The sequence below is a fragment of the Alosa alosa genome, chromosome 15 (genome assembly GCF_017589495.1).
Source record: "Alosa alosa isolate M-15738 ecotype Scorff River chromosome 15, AALO_Geno_1.1, whole genome shotgun sequence".
Taxonomy (NCBI): Eukaryota; Metazoa; Chordata; class Actinopteri; order Clupeiformes; family Clupeidae; genus Alosa; species Alosa alosa.
Window position 1 is genome coordinate 32,023,603 of NC_063203.1, and position 24,508 is coordinate 32,048,110.

The following is a 24,508-nucleotide window of genomic DNA, read 5'->3' on the forward strand; positions in this document are numbered from 1 at the left end:
TTGCTAGACTACCCTGGCTGCAAATTTCATTTGCTGCCACTAGGGTGCGTATAGATTTCTAGGCTAGAACTAGACTTGAATTCGGAACCTCAGGGTCAGTCGCTTTGGACAAAAGTGTCAGCTAACTAGCTAAATACTACTATTTGGTGGTGAAGGGTAGATTTTATTATCTGAGAACTACAGCTCAAGTCAAACTGTTACCTGTGAAGCACTTTGACAACTTCAGCTGTGTTTTAAATGTGCTATAAATAAAGCACTTTGACAACTTCAGCTGTTGTTTTAAATGTGCTATATAAATAAAGTAACATCACTTGACTAACAAAACCCATATTTGTCGGCCATTTCTAAAAATGGCTGCCACGGACCCCAGGGGCCAAATCCGAGGCACCATGTTCTAATAGGATCCGAGGCGCCTGTTCTAACACCATGTGCTAATAGGATCCGAGGCGCCTGTTCTAAGACCATGTGCTAATAGGATCCGAGTGAGTGACTATGAGTCACTGAAAGCGTTAAATGTGCTGTAATATTATTATTTCTTATTTTAAATAGCCGAGTAACACGTGTTAAATGTGCCGTAATATTATTATTTCTCATTCTAAATAGCAGAGTAACACGAGCGACAGAAAGTGTTAACTGTGCCGTAATATTATTATTTCTTATTCTAAATAGCCGACTCATCACTAATGTTTGTTTGCATCACATCCGGTCAGGATTTCATCACTAATGTTTGTTTGCATCACATCCGGTCAGGATTTCATCACTAATGTCTGCTCACATGGCATCTTGTCAGGACATGGTGTAAATCTGATCAGACCCCCTTTGCGCATATTATTACACATATTATTTTAAAATACATTAGATGCGCACATGCACCCCACACACACAGACTTCTTTACAAATGATCTTTATTAAAGGAACATAATTAAATGTATACACACTTATTTATAAATGATCTTTATTGAATTGAAATAAAGCCAAATGAATTACATAATTACATTAAAATAGAATACAATTACATACAAAAAGTAAAATCTGTCTTCTTAAAGCATGATCTACAAAAAGAGAGAGAGAAGATAGATTAGCGGATTAGTGTTCAACACCATTTAAACATCACTGTGTGTGTGTGTGTGTAACAAGACACAACCTGTGAAATACAGACACCATGAGTGTGTGATAGAAAGGGAGTGAGGGTACAGAGTTTCCGTGAAAGAGTGTGTGTGTGTGTGTGTGTGTGTGTGTGTGTTTTGTGCGCGTTTGCGTGTGTATAAGTATATATACTCTTTTGATCCCGTGAGGGAAATTTGGTCTCTGCATTTATCCCAATCTGTGAATTAGTGAAACACACTCAGCACACAGTGAACACACAGTGAGGTGAAGCACACACTAATCCCGGCGCAGTGAGCTGCCTGCATCAACAGCGGCGCTCGGGGAGCAGTGAGGGGTTAGGTGCCTTGCTCAAGGGCACTTCAGCCGTGCCTACTGGCGCTCGGGGAGCAGTGAGGGGTTAGGTGCCTTGCTAAAGCGCACTTCAGCCGTGCCTACTAGTCAGGGTTCGAACCGGCAACCCTCCGGTTACAAGTCCGAAACGCTAACCAGTCGGCCACGGCTGCCTGTGTGTGTGTGTGTTTGCATGCAGTGTAGAGATGTCCCAATCCAATCTCAGAGGTCTAAATCTTACTGTTTCTAAACACCTCAAGTCACCAAACTGTGTGCTCTACATTCATGCTGCTCCCCAGATGTAGAGGGAAGAGTTTCATCGAGACGTTCCTAGTGTGTGTGTGTGAGGGAGTATGTGTGTGTGGAAAGGTGTCTGCAAGTAAGTGTGGGGAAGAAAGTGTGAGTGAGAATAAGTGTTGACCTGAGAAATAAAGAAATTAAGTTGAAACCTTTTTTTTTTTTTTTCACTGGTCCTCCTACAAAAAGGTGAAATATAAAACTTAACAACACACATGTCTTTGACACACACATCCACACACACACACACACCTGACCTCTACGTGGGCGATCCCAGACACACTTTCACCTCCAGACGCTCAAATTCACCTCATCACCTCACGTTTACAAGAGCAACTGACTGCTGCAACACACCTCACGTTTACATGAGCAACTGACTGCAGCAACACACCTCATGTTTATATGAGCAACTGACTGGTGCAACACACCTCATGTTTATATGAGCAACTGACTGCAGCAACACACCTCATGTTTATATGAGCAACTGACTGCAGCAACACCTCACGTTTATATGAGCAACTGACTGGTGCAACACCTCACGTTTATATGAGCAACTGACTGGTGCAACACCTCACGTTTATATGAGCAACTGACTGGTGCAACACCTCACGTTTACATGAGCAACTGACTGGTGCAACACCTCACGTTTATATGAGCAACTGACTGCAGCAACACACCTCATGTTTATATGAGCAACTGACTGGTGCAACACCTCACGTTTATATGAGCAACTGACTGCAGCAACACACCTCATGTTTATATGAGCAACTGACTGGTGCAACACCTCACGTTTATATGAGCACGGCAAAAGCAGAAACAAAAAACGTGAGGCTAAAAACACAAGGCATCCAAATAAATTTTAAAAAAAAAATAATAAAATCTTTTGATGTCAGGTTTTTTTCAACAATGGGTCGGTGCTTAGCTGCCTGCCTTAATTAAATCAGAGCGCTAGCTATTTAGCTAAATAATATTATGAATTATATTATAACATATCAAAGCAACCACATGTGGGTCATTCTATGAAACCAATTGTTTCCACAACATGTGATGGTATGCATAAGGAAAAAACTAGAGCCAAAGTGTGTGTTTCTAAAGCCTAAAACTAACTAGAAATTAAATTCCAAGGAATTACCAGTGTGCAAATGTAAAATATATTATGTAAAATATCATATCCGGTATTAAATGGGTTTTAAATATGTTAAGTAAGACCATAAGCTAGTCATAGGCGAGGGTGACCCTATCCAGACAAGAAGCATTCCGAACTTAGTCAGTTTTTACCGATTCTTCCATAACGTTATTAGCGCTAGCATCGGGACATCTCATATACTACACATAAATCGCTTTAACTTAATACTTCATGGACAGTGTAATTATGTTCTTAACATTTAAAACAAGGCATTGGCAACAATGTACAGTAAGTGTGCTGAAAGTTTATTTAGAAAACAGTTTATAGAGACACTACCTGGAGTAAATTTTTCACTTGTTTTCCGGGCAACGGCATTTTGAATTTAAGACTTAAGTTTAACATTTAAGTCTATCGATGCCAGTAAGAGCTGGCAGTAAGTGTCAATGCTAATCAGTAGGGGTGTTACAATTCTCCAAATCCTCAATTCGATTTAATTTTCGATTTTAAAGTCACGATTCGATTTTTAAATATTACTAATATTAATGCATTCCATGTTTGTTTTTTTGGCCTTTTCCTATTAAGTTTCGGAGGGCTTTTATTTTGAAACCATTTTTTATTTTGAAATCGTTGCAACCAAAGTTGTAAACAGAACAAACATTAAACATAAACATGAACATAGAGAAATGAAACACAGAATGATAATTTGACTGTTACAGCACATTCCGAAGAGACCCAAGGTACTTATCAATGTGCATTTTATGCCTTAAAGTAATTGTGGACTGTAACTAAATCATCTATTCACTTGCTGAATAAGTTGAGTAAGTTAGTGTTAATTGACGTGAATGAACAAAATACTTCCAGACTGGTGATTTCAGAGTAGCAAGAGGGGATGGATTTCGGTCGGTTGATGTATATTTTGTAACTTAAAGTTAAAGGAGTGTTGACACCGTAGTTCAACACGTGTGTGTGTGTTTTGGCATGCATGCTGGACGTGACATTGGGGGTGTGGCTACATCGTTGATTCTATCTTTGAGCTCTAAGTTTGAGATTGAGATGTAATTTCGATCGATTTCGACTTAATCGAAATCGTGACATCCCTACTAACCAGGCTATTAAACAAACCATGCTTCGGTGAGTAACATCAAAGGGTAAAGTTACGTGACTTCTAGTTGTAGTCTGTTTATGAAACGAAAGGAGCAAATTGTTGAAGGTGTGTATTTTAAGTCTTGACCACGTGGAGAACTAGTCATTTTATCATGATTAAAGCACCCAGTCACATGCCCCATATATTTCACTGTAATAAAAAATAACGTATGCCTGAGGTGGGCAAATATTTCTTTTCAGAGGGTGATCATGTCTTTAATGCTGTGGATAAATTGAAAAGAAGTTTACTTTCATGAAAATTGGGAAAACTACATAGTAGTAAAGGCACCCATTTCATGTACACAATCAATTAGTCAGGGAGCTCGGTAATAGCTATTTAGCTGAATATAACGAGTCATAGCAACAACATGAACACAGTTATTCTACTTTGGAACATGTTTTGAAGGTGAAAAAGAAGTGAGCTGCGGCGGCTGGTCACGTCTCCTGGAGCCTGAAGGGGGCGCCAGACTCACCTTCTTGGAGGAGTTCCTGTTGCGCGGCGAGCGGCGGGGGGCGGGGCCAGCAGCGGCGGAGCGGGAGGCGGGGCTCTTGCGGGCGCTGTTGCGGAGCTTCCTGAGGCTGCGCAGGATCAGACCGTTCTTCTGGGGCGTGTTACCGATGCAGAACATCATGGACTGCCTACGCTCAGCCTGCACACACACACGCACACACAGGCATGACAGACCATAAACATACCCGCAGATAAATCATAAGTATAAGTACCATGAGTTCTGAGTGGTGTGGGAGAGAGGGTTCTAAGTGAGGAGTTCTAAGTGTGGATTTCTGAGTGAGGTGTTCTAAGCTAGGAGTTCTGTTTGAGGTGTTCTAATTGAGATGTTCTAGGTGATGTGGTAGAGGAGAACTAAGCTCACCGGAGACTTTAGCGGGCTGTTCTGATTGGCCAGGTGTGTAGTGTTCCTGTTCTTTGGAGTCAGAGGGCGTGAGAAACAGGTGGCCTGCCTCTTCACCTGTTACAGAGAGGAGCGTTAGCACACACACACACGGCCAGTGAGGGGCAAGTGGTGGTGGGAACACACACACACGGCACAGTGAGAGGCCAGTGGTGGTGGGCAGTACCTCGGGTGTGGCTGGGCCCTGATTGGTGGCAGGGCGTTTGGCGGGCACCGTTGAGAGCCTATGGGAGGCCAGCGAGGCCTGCAGCTGTCCAGGGAGAGTGGACGCTCTCCGCAGGGTCTCCGAGGGGTCCCCGAAACGCATCTCGTCCTCCTCACACGGGGCCCCCAAAACCTGCTGGAATACACACACACAAAGACTTATATACACTTACACACACACACACACAGAGAGACTTAAATAGATTTATACACACACTTATACACTTAGGCTAGCGCAAGTCATCAGTATGTGTTAGCCTGCCACTAAAAAAAACAGTCTTACCCACTCCAAAGTACACCCGAGGCAAATAAGACCAGGGCTCTACACTAACATTTTTTTCCAGGAGCACTTGTGCGCCCAAGTTAAAAAATTTAGGAGCACAGACAAAAATTTGGGCGCACAGTCACTTCTGTACATTACTTACACATAATCTAACATTACACTGCAGCTAACAGTTAAACATGCCAGTGCACCAATTGCAAATATTAAGAATGACTGACAACATTTAGGCTACAGGAAACAGGATTTTAAAGATCAGTGCCTACTTTATTTTCAGTCTGTTCTATTTTCCTACATTTTGTTAATGTAAAATAATATATTACATTGCCATATTTGCATTTAGCCTGTATATCAAGTATCCTGCCAAATGTAGGCTAATTTATTTATTTGTGAATCCATCTGTAGCTAATCCAAATATGCCCATGGTGTCCTATCTGACTGCATACTGCCTAATACTACTACTAAAACAGTCCATTTTCCACAAAACCCAACATAGGCCATCAAGGATTTATATTTTTTTTATCCTTTTTTTTATATCTGCATTGATGGGGGCAGTAGGCAAACGTTAGGCCTACTTTCGTTTTGCACTTAAGCTTGTATTCGGTGTAAACAAACAAGCATGAGTGGAAGCCAGGAGTTGTCAGTAGTGTTCTACCTTTGAATAAAATGGGAGTATTACGGGAAGCTACTTTTGTGCCTGTCCGCTACAGCTATATTTTGCATATTGCAGCCAATACGTCAACTGGGCTAAAAGGCATGTTAGGTTACCTTTCCTTCTCTCACTGCATTCTCAGAATCTCATCCTGTTCCTCCTATATCCGATGAATTCGTGGATAGAAGAACTAATTTCTTCAATCTTTGCATCTTGGCTGGCTAGTCTAACTTTCCGCTTTTCTGCACTCTTGGATTTGATAGAAGCGACTACTAGCGAGTCACAACGCGAAACTGCTAACGCGTTGATGGGAGGTGTAGTTTTTATGCTGCATTCATGACGTGATTCTATGGTTTGCACATGTTTCTCGATGTTGCGGTGTATTTTGTAGACAAACATTGACATGGTTAGAAGTCATTAGCACCAGTCGCCTAAAAATATTTTTGCACTTTCAGACGCCATCATTTTTACTCGCATGTGCGAGTGAAATGGGCGCACTGTAGAGCCCTGCGCCAGACAATCAATGTAACTGTATCCACTGATAAATATCACACTTGCTAACTTGGAAATGAGGTCCTATGTCCAAAATCCTGAAACACCCTTTTAAGTTAATCAGAGAGTCTGAACTTTCAGAAGAAGTTCATGACTTTCTTTTTCACTATGGTATGAAAATAAAGTCACACAGAGGCTAAATTCTCTAGTCATTTTTCAACATCGGAAAGACAAGAGAATACACTAAATGTCAAGAAAAAGAAAGTGTTTTGACATTTGTAAGTCAGAGAATGTCTATGAAAAATAGGTACTTTGTTGAAAATGCCTATATTTACATGTAATGTGACAAACATGCTTGGACAAAGTCCCATGGTTATCTTGCCCCCATGCACATTATGGAGGATGGTAAGATATGGGATTTTTTTGCCTAAGAACAACTGTTGGAGAGTTACAGAAAAAGGTATCATCTTGGGGTCACCAAGTCCCCCAAAACATCTTCAAAAGTGACCTCACTGCTAATAGATTATTAAGAGGGCATGCCAGGTCAAAGCCTGTCCAGTCATTTAATTTAAATATCTATTATATATTTATATACTTTTTATCATTCCTAATCAATTCCTTATTTCAAATACACTTGAGTAACCGCCACTTTAAATATTTATATAGTTATAAATAATATTACGTTTTAACTCCATGTTGTTTTTGTTGATGGACAGCGCAATTTTTGATTCAGAGTTGTCTGGTTTAAATTTTCTTTACATTTTTGATTCAGAGTTGTTCTGCTTTGATCGGTTTAATAAACGACACATACACTTGTGTGGTCGAAGCAAGGAATTGTTTTCATTCATTTTCTTGCAATTCCCAAATAACATTAGATGGGTCTACTACATTTAGGGGCAGTTCTTACCATGGTCTCTAGTGTGTAGCTGCTCTTGAGGTGCTGGGGGCAGTTCTTACCATGGTCTCTAGTGTGTAGCTGCTCTTGAGGTGCTGGGGGCAGTTCTCATGGTCTTACCATGGTCTCTAGTGTGTAGCTGCTCTTGAGGTGCTGGGGGCAGTTCTTACCATGGTCTCTAGTGTGTAGCTGCTCTTGAGGTGCTGGGGGCAGTTCTCATGGTCTCTAGTGTGTAGGTGCTGGGGGCAGTTCTTACCATGGTCTCTAGTGTGTAGCTGCTCTTGAGGTGCTGGGGGCAGTTCTTATTGCGTCTCTGGAGCTCAGCGATGCGTAGCCAGTCCTCACCAGCCTGGTCAGGCTCATTCTCCATCCCCACACAGAAGGCACTGGAGGCTGCACACACACACACACACACACACACACACACACAGGCACGCACACACACACACACGCACGCACACACAATGGAGAACTTTAGTGCAGATACAGTACGTGTTGTAGTGTTTTCTCTCCTGATTGCATGAGTGTGTGTGAGTGTACATGAATATTTGTGTGTGACGGTACATAAGTGCATGGGTGTGTGCAGACATGTGGACTCGAGTCACATTGACTTGGACTCGAGTCAGACTCGAGTCGTGATTTTAATGACTTCAGACTCGACTTGATAAAATTAGGCATGACTTGCGACTCGACTTGGACTTGAATACTATTCACTTTCGAGACTTAACTTCGGACTTTGCCTCTTTGACTTGTAATGACTTGACATGTCTCGAGTCAAAAAATACATTTCCTGATCGTGGACCAGTCACCCCAGAGATACTTTTTACTTCCGCGACGAAAAAAACAAAACACATAGTGGACACAAACAGGCAGAGCACAGTGATGATCAGTCAGTGCTTCTGTTACCACCACGCATCACGCACTGTGTGTAGGGCACCAAGAGACAGAGGAAGGACCAATATTAAATAAATATTATAGCTTTACTGCAAACCGATTTGCATTCTTGTTAGACAACGTTTACAATGTCAAACCAACAGCATGTTACATAAAGATGATCCTTTTCGGTCCTCTCCATTAAGATCCAACTTCAGCGTTATGCTAGCCTACTCCATTTAATTGAGAATGCGTTTCAGCGCGCGCACGGAAGGGACATTGTTGATGATGATTGATATCTCCTTTTAAATATAAGAAACGTATAAAATGAAATCATGAAGGAAACAAAGACGAGATTAAAGGAAATTGCAGATTTATCTGGTTCTCACTAGGCTACTGTTATAAACTGTGAGAGCCAGGGCACTTTGACAAAAGCTGCGCTCACTGTGATTTGGAAAATGGACAAGAATATGAAGAGTTGTCTTTGCCTTTGTGTAATGGAACTGGTGAGTCTTGAAGTATTCAATAATTCGTTTACATGAAGCACATGAAATGCCGATTAAAACGCATTCCACTCAGCTAGGTGGCTACTGGCTGCAGGCTCATAATTCACTTTTAATTGCAAACAGAAAATGTCTAGCAAGCATCATGTCATTACATGCTTTTTGTGTCAACTTAATATCATGCTTATCATTGTTAATATTGTGCTATCCATGTGGCACAAACAATGTTAGAGTTTGTGGACTAGCTCTGGCCATAGCTATATTTGAATGGAGCTGGTAAAAAAGATCATTAGGAGAACGTGTGGACAGTGGCACACAATGGGCTTAAAGTGACAGTGCACCATTTACAAACGAGTTAAACAGCATCACATGTGTAGTATTTAAGAAATGAATACTTTAAAACAAAATTACTGTGTCATTATTATCATTTAAATAATATAGAAGTGTTTTTCTTTTACCTTTGTGTTTTACCTTGTTACTCAGTAATTTTGTGATTTATGCTGTATTTAATAGGCCATATAAGAAGCTTAGTCTTTAGGGAGAAAATTTACTTTTTAACCGCAATTAATCTAGATGAATTCATTTCAAAATACGAGATTAATTAGTTTTTTTAATCGTTTCACAGCCCTAACAAAAACGTAAAATATTTAACTGCAGCAATTTACTAATTTAGCTGGCAAATCTGTGGCCTAGCACAGTGAAATGCCATCAGTCAAATTATTACTCATTCTTACAGTGGACGCTGCAATTTGGAAAAACAATATATATTTGCTGCTGTGCTGAGTGCAGGGCTCTACACTAACATTTTTTTCCAGGAGCACTTGTGCGCCCAAGTTAAAAAATTTAGGAGCACAGACAAAAATTTGGGAGCAGTCAGTTCTGTACTTAACTTACACATAATCTAACATTACACGGCAGCTAACAGTTAAACATGCCAGTGCACCAATTGCGAATATTAAGAATGACAGACAACATTTAGGCTACAGGAAACAGGATTTTAAAGATCAGTGCCTACTTTATTTCCAGTCTGTTCTATTTTCCTACATTTTGTTAATGTAAAATAATATAATACATTGCCATATTTGCATTTAGCCTGTATATCAAGTATCCTGCCAAATATAGGCTAATTTATTTATTTGTGAATCCACCTGTAGCTAATCCAAATATGCCTATGGTGACCTATATGAATGCATACTGCCTAATACTACTACTAAAACAGTCCATTTTCTCTTCCACAAAACCCAACATAGTCTAATCAAGTATATATATTTTATACTTTTATGTTTTATTTGAAATATCTGCATTGATTGGGGCAGTAGCCAAACGTTAGGCCTACTTTCGTTTTGCACTTAAGCTTGTATTCGGTGTAAACAAACAAGCATGCATGGAAGCCTGGAGTTGTCAGTAGCGTTCTACCTTTGAATAAAATGGGAGTATTACGGGAAGCTACTTTTGTGCCTGTTCGCTACAGCTATATTTTGCATATTGCAGCCAATACGTCAACTGGGCTAAAAGGCATGTTAGGTTACCTTTCCTTCTCTCACTGCATTCTCAGAATCTCATCCTGTTCCTCCTATATCCGATGAATTCGGTGGATAGAAGAACTAATTTCTTCAATCTTTTCATCTTGGCTGGCTAGTCTTTCCGCTTTTTCTGCGCGCTCATGGATTTCATAGAAGCGACTACTACTATCGAGTCCCAACGCGAAACTGCTAACGTTGATGGGAGGTGTAGTTTTATGCTGCATTCGCGACGTGATTCTATGGTTTGCACCAGTACTGTTTCTCGATGTTGCGGTGTATTTTGTAGACAAACATTGACATGGTTAGAAGTCATTCGCACCAGTGCGCCTAAATATTTTTTTGCACTCGCACGGCATCATTTTTACTCGCATGTGCAAGTGAAATGGGCGCACTGTAGAGCCCTGGAGTGTTTTATAGCTATCTGTTTCGTACAGATTACTCAGGTATGCTCATGCGTATATTTCACAGGTATGCGCATGCATATATCGTAAAAGCTTTCAAGACAGAACCATTGAACCTATTTTAATCTGTATTTATAAAAAAAATACTGTAGATTAGATTGATGTGTTAAAATGATGATCGATAGTCTAATAATGGCATTATTAAGTGAAGAGTACCTGATGACTTGTTCAGGACTTGAAAAAGATTGGGACTTGGACTTGGACTCGACTTGGCTTTGATGTGACTTGGACTTGGACTCGACTTGCCCTTCTCTGTATTTACTTGGGACTTGACTTGGACTTGACCTTGACTGCTAAGACTTGGGACTTACTTGTGACTTGCCAAACAGTGACTTGGTCCCACCTCTGGGTGTGTGTCCCGTGTGAGTGTGTCAGTCATTGTGTTTGTGTGTGTATGTGAGTGTGTGTGTGTGTGTGTGTGTTTCTGTTAGTGTATGCGAGTGCTTCTCTTTCTGTGTGTGTGTGTGTTTGTTTCTGTATGTGTTTTTCTGTCTCTCTGTGTGTTTGTGTGTGTGTTCCCAGAACTGACCTCGTGCGGGAGCAGCGTTGAAGATGCTACTGCGGCGATATCCGGGGAGGTTGAGAAGGTTGTCGCTGGCAGCAGCGGTTGCTGTGGTGGCAGGGTTGCCAGGCTGTGTGGGGAGCTCCGTGGCAACAGGACAGGAAGACAGGTTGGGGTGGGACTGAGCCGCCTGCAGACTGGGCTTCTCATTCTAACACACACGCACACACACGTCAATTTTGTATAAGTATATATACTTTTTTGATCCCATGAGGGAAATTTGGTCTCTGCATTTAACCCAATCGGTGAATTAATGAAACACAAACAGCACACAGTGAACACACAGTGAGGTGAAGCACACACTAATCCCGGCAGTGAGCTGCCTGCTTCAACGGGCGGCTCAGGGGAGCAGTGAGGGGTTAGGTGCCTTGCTCAAGGGCACTTCAGCCGCAGCCCACTGGTCGGGGCTCGAACCGGCAACCCTCCGGTTACAAGTCCAGAGTGCTAACCAGTGGGCCACGGCTGCCAACTGGTTAGCACTGTGGTGGTTATGTTGCATGTATGTATGTATGCATGCATGCATGCATGCATGTATGCATGCATGCATGTATGTATATATACACGTGTGTGAGAGTTCAGAGGTTTCACGTCATTATTCAAACTAATCTCAACTTCATGTGTGATGATAGTTAATTAAACAGAACTGACCTAACCAACCAAACTGGCCTAACAAACCAAACTGGCAGTTCAAGTTCTGTTCAAACCGTTTATGAGAATATTATATATAATAGATATATAATAGAAGGTTCTGTAGCTACTGCTTACTGATGCTGTATTAGTATCTATACCACCCCCACCCCCCCCGTAGGCTGATGCTGTATTAGTATCTATATCCCCCTCTGTAGGCTGATGCTGTATTAGTATCTATATCCCCTCTGTAGGCTGATGCTGTATTAGTATCTATATCCCCCCCTCTGTAGGCTGATGCTGTATTAGTATCTATATCCCCTCTGTAGGCTGATGCTGTATTAGTATCTATATCCCCTCTGTAGGCTGATGCTGTATTAGTATCTATATCCCCCCCTCTGTAGGCTGATGCTGTATTAGTATCTATATCCCCCTCTGTAGGCTGATGCTGTATTAGTATCTATATCCCTCTGTAGGCTGATGCTGTATTAGTATCTATATCCCTCTGTAGGCTGATGCTGTATTAGTATCTATATCCCCCCCTCTGTAGGCTGATGCTGTATTAGTATCTATATCCCCTCTGTAGGCTGCTGCTGTATTAGTATTATTCCCTAGTTTCCAATATAAGATGCACTATTTTGTGGTATATCTAATAGGCAAAACAAAACTGTCATAAGCAGTAAATCAAATTCATGAGGCAAATCCTATGCGAGGGTGGCACTGGAAAAGGGCCTTAAGGGAAATATATTTGGGGCAAATACTAGGGGGGTCCGGGGCCACCGGAAGAAAAGTTTGAAAAATAACCCTTTAAATGATGACATCTGATGCAGCGCTTCCCCTACAATGTATTCATCAGCGGCGCAGCGCCGCTCCTGGAATTCAAGCGCCACTGCAAAAAAAGTTGCCTAATTAAAAAAAAAAAAATAGACGCAAGTGAACTTCAGGAGCAGCTGCCGTTCGTTCAGGTTTCATGTCAACAAATAATAGTAGGCTAATGTTGAAGGCCTTGTCAGGGATTCCACAGGAGATCACGCTTGTTTGTGTTTATGTTTAAGTTTATTAGCAGACGCAATTTTGTGCAAAAAAAGCGTAGCCTACATTATGTTAACCAAGGAACCAAGTTAAACACGCCAGCGCAGGTAGCTTCGCCCTACCTTCAGTAGCCTATTCCCAGATGAATTCCACGCATTGTTTCGTTTTTGTTTGTGATACAGGCAATACTTTCAAGCCCTGTGTTGCTAAAATACCTAGGCTGTGAAACTAAGGTCTAGCTAGCCTATTGGTGGGTTTAATTGAATTTGAGTAATAGGATACGCAAGCATTTACATCTGAGATAGTTTGTAATTCCTGTAGAGCTCACCAAAATTATAGATATGATACAAGACACTTATCTGCTATAATCCAAGATAGATTTTCTTCAAATTTTTGACCATTTATTTTACCAAATGACATGGGAAACATAATTCATTTCATCCAAATATTCTTATGCACCATGTACAACAACGCTACTAAATTAGCTTAAAACCGTGAGAATAATGCCAGCGTCATGGGCCGTCACGGCATTAAAGTGATTCGACACGGCACTCAACAGTGTAATGGCATGAAAGAGGAGTCTATATAGTTTATACAGTGCTGTGAAAAAGTTAAGACACCATGCTGTAATTGACTAAAGGGAGGAATAAAAAAAACATATTTTGCCTTTTGTCTTAATGCCTGCGTGCGTGCGTGCGTACCTACCCTTTTAATGGTGATGTTGATGGTCTGGGTGTGTGTGTGTGTGTGTGTGCGTGTGCGTACCTACCCTTTTCATGGTGATGTTGATGGTCTGGGTGTGTGTGTGTGTGTGTGTGTGTGTGTGTGTGTGTGTGTGTGTGTGTGTGTGTGTACCTACCCTTTTCATGGTGATGTTGATGGTCTGGGGGTGTGTGTGTGTGTGTGTGTGTGTGTACCTACCCTTTTCATGGTGATGTTGATGGTCTGGGTGGTGCGTCTGCGCTGTGCGGAGCTGGTGAGCTTGTGGGCGGAGTCGGTGATGCGGTCGCCTGGTAACCGTGTGGTGGGCTGCGTCCCCATAGGGGTGAAGTAGAGCGTCTCCACCGAGCCCTGTTTCATGGCCAGCCGCCTAGAGCTCCTCGCCACCGGCGTACTGACACACACACACACACACACACACACACACACACACACACAGGTCATCACCATCGCGTACTGAGGTACACACACACACACAGGTCATCACCACCGGCGTACTGAGCTACACACACACACACACACACACAGGTCATCACCACCGGCGTATTGAGCTACACACACACAGGTCATCACCACCGGCGTACTGAGGCACACAGGCGCACACACACACACACACACACACACACACACACACACAGTTACGCCCCTCCATTACTCTGGTGTGGTGCTGTTTCCCTAGGTCTGTGTTTTGTAACTAATTGTGTGCAGGTGCGACCTGTTAGGAGTGGGCGGCCATGCAGTCAGGGGAGGCTTGCTACCCGCTACCCACGCGCACACACTACCACGCCTGGTGTTGGTCTTCCTGTGTTTTGGTTCTGGCTACCACCCCCTGGTGTCTGTGTATGCGTGTTTGATATGTGTTTAATGTGTGTGTGTTAGTAAGAGAGGGTGTGTGTGTGTCATACCTGGTGGAGTTGAGAGAATCATCCAGGCTCAGGCTGTCGGAGCTGAGGTCATGCTCCACTCTCCTCTTCTCTCCCGCATGCTTCCTCTTCTCAACCGCCTTCTGTTTGTTCACACACACACACACACATACACACACATTACACACACACATACACACACACACATTACACACACATTAAACACAAACATTAAACACACACACACATTAAAACACACATAAGCTGTGTCTCACTTCAGGGCGGATGCTTCGGAGCATTCGTGCTACCTAATGTTATTTAAACATTTATTAAATATTTAAATGTGTCTGTGTCTCGTCTTGAATGAAACGTCATAAACACATCGAATCTTGGGACCAGGTAGGCGGCGAAGCATAAGCTTACACGCGATTCACCCTCCGTTTCGGGGGAAAAGAAGGATGGGTTTGTCGGCCGAATTCGAAGGAGCCCACGAAATGGGACAGCACTAGTAGCGCCACTATGACGAAACCGGTCTACGAATCTGGCCTTAGAACCATACTTATAAAGTGTGGGGATGGTAAGGGGGTATTTAAAGAGTGAGGGTGGCATGGGGGTATTTATAGAGTGAGGGTGGCATGGGGGTATTTAATGAGTGAGGGTGGTAGGAGGTATTTAATGAGTATGATTGAGATAAAGAGGTATTTTATAGAGTGGGAGGGTAGTAAGAGGAGATTTAGAGAGATCAAGGGTGGTTAGGGAGTATTTATTTAAATACCCCTTTACCTCGCTCAAGGGCACTTCAGCCGTGCCTACTGGTCGGGGTTCGAACCAGCAAACCTCCGTTTACAAGTCCAAAGTGTTAACCAGTAGGCCACGGCTGCCCATTAGGGGGTATGTCCTATAGGCTATAGGGGGTGTGTGTGTCTGTTCTGGGGGGGGGGTGGTAAGGGGTATTTAAAGAGTGGGGGTGGTAATTACTGCGGGCTCTGAGAGCCTAGTGTGTGTGTGTGTGTGTGTGTGTGAGAAGAGAAGCAGGGCAGGGACAGGTTTACACTCCGCACCTCACATTTGAAACATTTACAAGGCGTGTGTGTGTTTGTTTATCATCATGTCTCCTGTATAAGGTTTGTAAGTGAGAACTGTTTAAGGCCTATTGGCATGTGTGCATGAGTGCGTGTGTGTGAGTGCTACTGACCTTGCTGTCGTACTCCTTCATCTCCAGCTGTTTCTGCAGTGTGTCGGCGAGCCTCTGGGTGGCGCTGTTCTCCCTCTGCAGTGTGCTGTTGAGCGTCTGCACTGTCTCCAGCTCCCGGCGCAGGGCCTGCACCTTAATCTCCGCCCTCTTCTTAGACTCCTCCCACTCATGCAGCCGCACCTGCAGCACAGACAGCTCCTGCTGCAGCGCCACCCTCTGGGCACACTCCGTTTCCAGGGAAACAAGGTCTGCTTGCTTCTCCCTGGCAGCTTCCTGAAGCTGCAAAAGCAGCCTGGTCACCTCTTCTTCACGTTTCATCACTTCCTGTTGTAGTACCACCTTTTGAGCAACCTCTGTCTGCAAGGAAACAAGGTCTGCTTTTCTCTCAGACACAGCTGTCTGAAACTGAGACCGCAGTTTAGTGACTTCTTGCGCTAGTGAAGTATTCCTAGAAAGTTCCATCTCCAAAGTCTTCATGTCTGCTTCCCTCTTGGTGGCAACTTCCTGAAGCTGAGTCTGGAGTTTGGTCACTTCCTGTTGGTGATTAGTAACTTCCTGTTGAAGCGCCGCCATCTGGTAACGCATGGTCTCCAAGGCAACCTTATCTGCCTCCTTCTCAGTGACCGCTTCCTGAAGCTGAGCTTGGAGTTTGGTCACTTCCTGTTGGTGATTAGTAATTTCTTGCTGCAGAGTAATCCTCTGTGCTCGCTCCATCTCCAAGACTGCCAGATCAGCACCCCCTTGGTGGCGACCTCCTGAAGCTGAACCTGCAGTTTTGCTACTTCCCTGTTGGTGATTAGTAACTTCCTGTTGTAGCACAATTTTCTCAGAACGCTCAGTCTCCAAGGTAACCATATCTGCCTCCTTCTCAGTGTCAGCTTCCTGAAGCTGAGTCTGGAGTTTGGTCACTTGCTGTTGGTGATTAATTACTTCCTGTTGAAGCGCCACCATCTGAGAACGCTGGGTCTCCAAGGTAACCATATCTGCCTCCTTCTCAGTGACTGCTTCCTGAAGCTGCGTCTGCAGTTTGGTCACTTCCTTCTCCAGCAAGGTCTTCTGAGCATGTCCTGCTTCCATGGCAACCATATAAGCTTTGTTTTCAACAGCAGCTTCCTGAAGCTGAGCCTGGAGTTTGGTCACTTCCTGTTGGTGATTAGTAATTTCTTGCTGCAGAGTAATCCTCTGTGCTCGCTCCATCTCCAAGACTGCCAGATCAGCACCCCCCTTGGTGGCGACCTCCTGAAGCTGAACCTGCAGTTTTGCTACTTCCTGTTGGTGATTAGTAACTTCCTGTTGTAGCACAATTTTCTCAGAACGCTCAGTCTCCAAGGTAACCATATCTGCCTCCTTCTCAGTGTCAGCTTCCTGAAGCTGAGTCTGGAGTTTGGTCACTTGCTGTTGGTGATTAATTACTTCCTGTTGAAGCGCCACCATCTGAGAACGCTGGGTCTCCAAGGTAACCATATCTGCCTCCTTCTCAGTGACTGCTTCCTGAAGCTGCGTCTGCAGTTTGGTCACTTCCTTCTCCAGCAAGGTCTTCTGAGCATGTCCTGCTTCCATGGCAACCATATAAGCTTTGTTTTCAACAGCAGCTTCCTGAAGCTGAGCCTGGAGTTTGGTCACTTCCTGTTGGTGATTAGTAATTTCTTGCTGCAGAGTAATCCTCTGTGCTCGCTCCATCTCCAAGACTGCCAGATCAGCACCCCCCTTGGTGGCGACCTCCTGAAGCTGAACCTGCAGTTTTGCTACTTCCTGTTGGTGATTAGTAACTTCCTGTTGTAGCACAATTTTCTCAGAACGCTCAGTCTCCAAGGTAACCATATCTGCCTCCTTCTCAGTGTCAGCTTCCTGAAGCTGAGTCTGGAGTTTGGTCACTTGCTGTTGGTGATTAATTACTTCCTGTTGAAGCGCCACCATCTGAGAACGCTGGGTCTCCAAGGCAACCTTATCTGCCTCCTTCTCAGTGACAGCTTCCTGAAGCTGATTCTGCAGTTGGGTCACTTCCTGCTCCAGCAAGGTCTTCTGAGCATGTCCTGCTTCCACAGCAACCATATAAGTTTTGTTTTCAGCAACAGCTTCCTGAAGCTGAGCCTGGAGTTTGGTTACTTCCTGTTGGTGATTAGTAACTTCCTGTTGTAGCGCCATCTTCTGAGAACGCTCGGCATCCAAGGCAACTTTATCGACCTCCTTCGCAGTGGCAGCTTCCTGAAGCTGAGCCTGGAGTTTGATTACTTCCTGTTGGTGATTAGTAACTTCCTGTTGCAAAGTAATCCTCTGTGCTCGCTCCATCTCCAAGACTGCCAGATCAGCACCCCCCTTGGTGGCGACTTCCTGAAGCTGAGCTTGCAGTGTGGTCACTTCCTGTTGGTAATGCAGAACGTTCTGCTGCAGAGCAGTCTTCTGAGCACGCTCCGTCTCCAAGGCTACCATATGAGCTCCCCTCTCAGTGTCCACTTCCTGAAGCTCAGTTTGGAGTTTGGTCACTTCCTGCTTCAGTGAAATCTTCTCAGAACGCTCATTGTCCAAGGCAACTGTATCCGCCTCCTTCTCAGTGGCTGCTTCCTGAAGCCGAGTCTGCAGTTTGGTCACTTCCAGCTCCAGCAAGGCCTTCTGTGCATGTCCTGCTTCCACGGCAACCATATGAGCGTTGTTTTCAGCAGCAGCTTCCTGAAGCCGAGTCTGTAGTGTGGTCACTTCCTGTTGGTACTGCATGACTTCTTCCTGCAATAAATTCTTCTGAGCAAGCTCCGTTTCCAAGGCTACCATATGACCTCCACTCTCAGTTTCCACTTCCTGAAGCTGAGCCTGGAGCTTGGTCACTTCCTGTTGTAGCACCATCTTCTCAGAACGCTCACTTTCCAAAGCAACCATATCCGCCTCCTTGTCAGTGGCAGCATCCTGAAGCTGAGTCTGCAGTTTGGTCACTTCCTGCTCCAGTAAGGCCTTCTGAGCATGTTCTGCTTCCATGGCAACCATATGAGCTTTGTTTTCAGCAGTAGCTTCCTGAAGCTGAGTCTGTAGTGTGGTCACTTCCTGTTGGTACTGCATGACTTCTTCCTGCAATAAATTCTTCTGAGCAAGCTCTTTTTCCAAGGCAACCATATGAGCTCCCCTCTCAGTTTCCACTTCCTGAAGCTGAGCCTGGAGCTTGGTCACTTCCTGTTGTAGCACCATCTTCTCAGAACGCTCATTCTCCAAGGCAACCATATCCGCCTCCTTGTCAGTGGCAGCTTCCTGAAGCTGAGTCTGCAGTTTGGTCACTTCCTGTTGGTACTGCATGACTTCTTCCTGCAATAAATTCTTCTGAGCAAGCTCTGTTTCCAAGGCTACGATATGAGCTCCCCTCTCAGTTTCCACTTCCTGAAGCTGAGCCTGGAGCTTGGTTACTTCCTGTTGCAGCACCATCTTCTCAGAACGCTCAGTCTCCAAGGTAATCATATCCGCGTCCTTGTCAGTGGCAGCTTCCCGAAGCCGAGTCTGCAGTTTGGTTACTTCCTGTTGGTGATAAGCAACTTCCTGTAATAGCGCCATCTTCTCAGAACGCTCAGTGTCCAAAGCAAGCATGTCCGCCTCTTTCTCAGTGGCAGCTTCGTGAAGCTGAACCTGGAGTTTGGTCACTTCCTGCTGCAAACGTTCCCACTAGAACAAAACCACATCAGTTGACATGTTGGAGAAAAATAAATGCGCACGCATACACACACACACACGTGTATACACACACGCCACAGAATGAACACATTTAGTACAATGCATTGCCGTGTACTGTACCTCCATTATGGGTCCCATGACCTCCCCGTCTCCATGGTGACAGGGCCGAAAGCGCACCTCTGTCAGCTCCTCCTCCAACACACACACCTTCCCCCGCTCAATCTCCAGCTGCTCACTCAGACACTCCTGGAGACACACAAAAACCATCAGCCCAACACACACACACACACACACACAGCAGTGTACTGGGAGAAGGAAAAGGCACCTTGTGCTGCAGCGCTTGGCTTAGCTCCTTCTGCAGTTCCTGCTTTCTGCTGCCACTCTGAAGCTCCTCCTCCTGTAGGAGCATCATCTGTTGCCTTAGCGACGCCAGCTGCCCAGCCAGCTCACGCACCTGAGTAGGAGTAGATGAACTGGCCAATCAGAGAAAAGCAGTGGATTCCCTCAACCCAAGGCTTTACTCCATTCTCTGAAACAAATCCTCAGTTGCCTGAACACATTTCTTGCATCGATCATCAATTGCGTGGCCACAGCTGAATCACAAGCGCAGTTGAATGGAGTTAACAGATTGTGACATTAAAAAGAATCGAAGTTCAGCGATCATACAGAATAATAAGATGTCAACAAGCAGCGACATACTAAAACTAATTACTGCACGTAGACTGAGGCTATGACTTAATAGCCTCGTCTAGCAGATTGGAAAGTGGATGTTGTGGAAGCAGCGACATACTCAAACTAATTACTGCACGTAGACGGAGGCTATGACTTAATAGCCTCGTCTAGCAGATTGGGAAGTGGATGTTGTGGAAGCAGCGACATACTCAAACTAATTACTGCACGTAGACTGAGGCTATGACTTAATAGCCTCGTCTAGCAGATTGGGAAGTGGATGTTGTGGAAGCAGCGACATACTCAAACTAATTACTACCTGCGTGAAGCGGAGGCTATGACTTAATAGCCTCGTCTAGCAGATTGGGAAGTGGATGTTGTGGAAGCAGCGACATACTCAAACTAATTACTGCACGTAGACAGAGGCTATGACTTAATAGCCTCGTCTAGCAGATTGGGAAGTGGATGTTGTGAAAGTGAAAATACAACAGAACAGCAAAAACTTGCTTTTGACATAGTAGCCTACAATGAAGAAAACTGATGCTCTGAATACGGATTCAGCCATCTCTAAATGTTTTTCCAATTGACGCATTTCACCTGAATTTGGATTACACCTGCTTTTAACATGCAGAAGTTTTTCACCGCAAAACAGACAGTCTTGAATTTCCCCTTAGGGATCAATAAAGTAAGTAAGTATCTATCTGCAGGGGTGTAGTGGGGGGACGCGGGGGAGCACCGCCCCCCCACTTCTTGGAGCATTGTTTTGAGCATTTTAATAAGCATTTAGTAATATAACAAGTGTTGTTACCAGTGATAACGCATCACACAAATGTCTCCAATTAGGCGACAAAGGAGGGTTCTCCGCGACTCTGATGAAGATGTGACTACATCGAAACGTTAGTCAAAGTTAATAATGTTTTGCACCTTTTAGTAAAGAATAAATAAAATTAAGAAGGCATTTGAGCTGCACCGGCGTCTCTCCTTGTCTCCAATTAGGCCTCTTTCCCATAAAATTCGTTACAAGAATGACCGTCATGCTGTAGCATGAGACGTTAAAAACGATGCAGCTCGTCGTTCCGCGTTACCCGAAAGTAGCTAGAAAGTAGCTAGAAAACCATAGATTATAGGCTACAGCTGCCTGTATCCGAATAGCATCTTCATGGCTCACTTCCTTGCAATTCTTTCGTTTGTGTTTTGCAGAAAGCAGGTAGGCTAAACCAGTGGTCAAAATGACACGATAAGCATGTGTGAGTAATACGAGTGATTTTTATCGAGGGAGCTCCAATATAAGTGATAGGCTATTTAACCAGAAGTAATGACCCAACGGTGAACCTGAACAACTTTAGGAAAAAACTAGGATTGGTGCAGCTACGTTCATCCAAACAAAAACTTTTCAAATGACTGGCACTTGCCTGCCCAATGTTCTTTGTTATTTCAACACAGCGTGTTGAAACTGAGCTACGCTGCCCACACAGCGTGTTGAAACTGAGCTACGCTGCCCACACAGCGTGTTGAAACTGAGCTACGCTGCCCACACAGCGTGTTGAATGCGTGTGAAGAGGTACAGAAAACCTGGCTCAGCCCTTTTCAGACTCACCAACAGCTTCATACACCAAGCTGTAGGGATGCTGAACTCTCTCCTCCTCTCCCCCTCCACCCTCAGCTACATAACGCCGTGGACATTGGACCCACAATGGCGCCTGCACTACTCCACTTGCACACTTGTACACTTTACAACTTGTTGTTGTTGTCCTGAAAACACAACACTTCTGCTGCTCTTACATAACTTGCACCACTATGCCACTTTCTTTCTTACTTAGGTCAAACAGAACTACCCAAGCCTTTTATTGGCCTGACTTTGCACTAGTATTTTATTGACTGTATGCACAATTTCAACCAAATTTTGCTGCTCTTATTTTTTCATTATTATATGTGCCCTCTTATTTACTTACTTTTTTGTTTACTTGATGATGTTTGTCTGTGGACTTAAATTGGTAAAATATGTCTTGTCTTCACCGTGGGATAGTGAGAAACGTAATTTCGATCTCTTTGTATGTCTGGAACATGTGAAGAAATTGACAATAAAGCTGACTTTGACTTTGAATTGCGCTATTATTGTCATGGTTTACATGTGGTAATGAATGAAGCCGCGGCATGTTATGCGTCAAGATTAGACTACGCTAGATTATATAGGCTACTCTACATTATGGTTCGTCTGTTTATCCTACTACAAACTGAAGCTACAGATGATATTCATAGACTTTGGTGGAAAAGTGTAGTTTGGGTGAAGACATTACATTTTGAAGCTAATCCAAGTCATTTAATTTTTTTTAAAATTTGGTTTCATGTTCACGAAAGCTGGTAACAATTTGGCCTTGGCCTTACGCACCGTATGTGGAGGTGCCAGTTTTTGCAATGATGTCATTAAAGCGTCCCCCCCACTACACCACTGTCTATCTATCTATTTACGTGCACTGTTTTCATACATATGGCATATCTCCTGCCCTGTGTTTGTGCAATACTTCCATTTTTCCATGTTCAAATGTATCAAGAAAATTGTTTTTGTATTTTTAGTTGGATATTGGATGTGAGAAGAAGATGGCTGTTCCATAACACAGTGCATTTAGTAGCCTAGTGTGTGAATGTCCCTCACTGGGAAACATTTTAGTTTGATACTGCAGCTGGATTCTTCTTAGACTGGAAGAAGAATCTGTCTGTTCACCCGTTCCATTTTTTAAAAGCCATTCCATTATTGAGAAGTTGTACATTTCTCTATTCCATTATTGAAAAGTTGATTACATTTCTATTCCATTATTGAAAAGTTGATTACATTTCTATTCCATAAACAGACACACACCTGTGTTGAGAGCAGTCCATTCGTATCACACACACACACACAGGCACACACACACTTGTGTTGAGAGCACTCCATTCGTATCACACACACAGACACAGGCGTTGAGAGCAGTCCATTCATATCACACACACACAGGCGCACACACACCTGTGTTGAGAGCAGTCCATTCGTATCACACAGACACACACACACACCCACCCACACACCTGTGTTGAGAGCAGTCCATTCTTATCATACACACACACCTGTGTTAAGAGCAGTCCATTCTCATCACACACACACACAGACACACACACACACCTGTGTGGAGAGCAGTCCATTCTCATCACAGAGGTGGTCCACTCGCTTCTCCTTTTGAAGGTTATCAGTCTTGAGATCCTGACTCTGTCGGAGGACTTCATGCAGACGCTGAAGCAGCCTGGATAGAGGACACACACACACACCTCTTATTCTGTAGCTCCACACAGTGCGTTCTTGTGCTGGGCCTCCTACTCACCCCACCCACCCCACTCACTCAATCACCCCACCCACCCCACACACACACACACCCCACACACACCCCACCCACACACATAGGGCTGGGCGATTTGGACCAAAACTGATATCCCGATATTTTGGGGCTGATTGGCGATATACAATATCGGTACGATATTGATATTTCAAACAGAAAGAGCGAAGTGCTTCATATTTTCACTTAACACAACAATTATGACAACACGGCCAGTTTTAATTATATTAATTTCAGACTGCTCTAACAGAGCTGTGCAAAAAAGTGTAAACAATAACATAGGCCTACAATAGGCATAGGCTACATTTGCTCTGATAAAGCTGTGCAAATAACAAAAGACCAAAAGTTGACCCTGACTGACAACACAGGCCTAAATTGTACTGCACAATGCAATAGGCTATTTTGGGCACAACAATATTGAAAAAACCTGCAGTTTTGTCACACAATGCAGTTTTTTTTACCTGTAAGGGTTTGATAGGGCCTAGATGACAAGCAAATGTAGACTATGATGGCCTAGACATGTTGCCATCAACAACAAAAATAGTTTTAAACAATTAGTCTACTTAAACAAGCGTAACTGAGTCACTCATCAAGAGTGTGATAGGCATGCACCGTGGATTTTGTATCGTTCATTTTGCATGTTCCGGTTCGTAAGAAAAATCCCTATGCCCATTGAATGGGGTTTCAGGAATCATAAACAATTATGCCCTAACTGCTTTCGAAGTCGCATGCATATCCTCTTAATAAAATCAGCGTTTAGGTTGTCTCCCTGAGGACTTTAGATCTGCTACTGTCGGCTAAACGCAAGCATTCATCAGTGTATTTAAATTAGCTAGGCTATGTACCAAAAATGACATTTTTTTGTGAGTCGAAGAGCAGTAGCTGCTAAACAGTGTTGTAACTTAAATCTGCGTGTACAAACCGCTTGGAGCTCCAGTGGAATTTTGATTTCTAGCGACGAATTCTCGGTCTAGCTGTTGATGTGCCGACAGCATAGGCATCAGCACCAACCTCTGATCAAGGTAAACAA

General features: G+C 43.7%; 1 protein-coding gene across 1 annotated transcript in view; it reads right to left on the bottom strand.

Annotated features, from left to right (window-relative positions):
* Positions 1 to 938: 938 nt before the first annotated feature.
* The window catches only part of numa1 (nuclear mitotic apparatus protein 1), a 37,550-nt gene continuing 13,980 nt past the window's right edge, over positions 939 to 24,508 (bottom strand). The window contains exons 11-24 of the mRNA XM_048264683.1: positions 23,271 to 23,388; positions 19,770 to 19,898; positions 19,565 to 19,690; positions 16,932 to 19,435; positions 15,797 to 16,448; positions 14,644 to 14,744; positions 13,940 to 14,132; positions 11,327 to 11,510; positions 7,694 to 7,830; positions 5,081 to 5,254; positions 4,876 to 4,971; positions 4,477 to 4,653; positions 1,887 to 1,913; positions 939 to 1,052 (exon numbers count right to left, since the gene is read on the bottom strand). Of these exons, the coding sequence (XP_048120640.1) occupies positions 1,902 to 1,913; positions 4,477 to 4,653; positions 4,876 to 4,971; positions 5,081 to 5,254; positions 7,694 to 7,830; positions 11,327 to 11,510; positions 13,940 to 14,132; positions 14,644 to 14,744; positions 15,797 to 16,448; positions 16,932 to 19,435; positions 19,565 to 19,690; positions 19,770 to 19,898; positions 23,271 to 23,388 (4,603 nt within the window). The 3' untranslated portion in view covers positions 939 to 1,052; positions 1,887 to 1,901. The remainder of the gene's footprint in view (positions 1,053 to 1,886; positions 1,914 to 4,476; positions 4,654 to 4,875; positions 4,972 to 5,080; positions 5,255 to 7,693; positions 7,831 to 11,326; positions 11,511 to 13,939; positions 14,133 to 14,643; positions 14,745 to 15,796; positions 16,449 to 16,931; positions 19,436 to 19,564; positions 19,691 to 19,769; positions 19,899 to 23,270; positions 23,389 to 24,508) is intronic.